General features: G+C 36.1%; 1 protein-coding gene across 1 annotated transcript in view; it reads left to right on the top strand.

Annotated features, from left to right (window-relative positions):
* The window catches only part of USP7 (ubiquitin specific peptidase 7), a 44,907-nt gene that overhangs the window by 35,077 nt on the left and 8,397 nt on the right, over positions 1 to 1,433 (top strand). Inside the window, exons 26-27 of the mRNA XM_009278091.1 lie at positions 50 to 149; positions 983 to 1,102. Coding sequence (XP_009276366.1) covers positions 50 to 149; positions 983 to 1,102 — 220 coding nt within the window. The remainder of the gene's footprint in view (positions 1 to 49; positions 150 to 982; positions 1,103 to 1,433) is intronic.

Raw genomic sequence — 1,433 nt, 5'->3', positions numbered from 1 at the left:
GTTTTTAAATTTTTTTTTGCAATGCTGTTCCTGTTTGTTTATTTTTAAGGCTGCTAGAAATTGTAAGTTACAAAATAATTGGTGTCCATCAGGAAGATGAGCTGTTAGAGTGTTTGTCACCTGCAACAAGTCGAACGTTTCGAATAGAGGTAAATACTACTTTCTTAAAGAAACTTTAAAACTTTACTTTGAGAGAAGAAACTCTCTCAAGTGCAATTCTCTTTTTTCTGGATTCTGATTTTCAAAGACTGTGATACTTGCAGCAAGCTAGATTACGTGATATTATATATGTATTTTTAAACCTTACAAAATTTTTCCTTTGTTCCATCTGCTTCCCCATAATGATTTCATTCTTTAAATTTTTATGTGTGCTTATTAAAAAAATACATGAAGACTTGGCAAGGGCTTGTCCGTAGGACATTTGCTGCCTTAGCAATAATTCCAAGGTTTGTTTGAGGACTCATGATGTAAATGTTTATGCTTAGAACCCACTTTCATACTCTAAACTTCAGGAAACAAAGTCTTCTAGAATACTTTTCTGTTAAGTTTGAGCTTCTTGAGCCAAATTTTGATATTTAAACTGATTTTTCTAAACATTTCATCATGCAAATCTGTTAACTTGCCTCAAAGATCGGAAATTTAAAAAAAAAAAAATAATTCCAATGTAAACTGTAATGAGGAGACGACAAGAGGTCTGTGAGATTCCTATCGGCTACTACTAAAGCTGATAGAAGATTTTATGTCAAAAAAGCCATCTGGGGAAGCCAGGAGAGTATTTACTGAGTAGGGGAAGCTGAAATGCTGTCATGCCAGGGATGAACGACTCTTGTAAAAAGACTCTGTCAAACAGCATGGTTCTTTTAATTGTTTTTAAATAGACTTGTTTTACATCAGTAACAGTACATTCATTTTAGTTACTTAATAAGTTACTTTTGGGGGAAGTTTTAGCTGATTGCAGTCATAATTTTATGTCTGGATCTAGGAAATTCCTCTGGACCAGGTAGATATAGATAAAGAAAATGAGATGCTAATCACAGTGGCACATTTCCACAAAGAGGTTTTTGGGACATTTGGAATTCCATTCTTGCTGAGGATACACCAGGTACAGCATGCCTCCCTTTTTTCTCCCCATGGGATTATATTGATGATGTTTTCTTAAAGCACTGTCAAAGAAATTGATTGGTATAAAAAGTGTATAGGAAAATACTGCTCCTGTATAAAAGGTTCTGCCCCATATATGCCTTTTTATGGTAAAATCACTTACCATCGCAGTTCTTTTGCATATACGGATTGTTTAGTGTTTCAATGAGCAAGTGCAATATCTAGAAAGTAGGCATTCAGCATCAGCCAGGGACTTGAAATACTATCAAAGCAATACTAACACCACCCCCCCCGCTGGCCCCCCCCACCCCCCCCCCCCCCCCCACACCAAC

Source organism: Aptenodytes forsteri, unplaced genomic scaffold (assembly GCF_000699145.1).
Source record: "Aptenodytes forsteri isolate BGI_AS27 unplaced genomic scaffold, ASM69914v1 Scaffold26, whole genome shotgun sequence".
NCBI classification, from domain to species: Eukaryota; Metazoa; Chordata; class Aves; order Sphenisciformes; family Spheniscidae; genus Aptenodytes; species Aptenodytes forsteri.
Note: the sequence above shows the minus strand (reverse complement) of the source record. Positions and strands in the feature narration are given on the sequence as shown.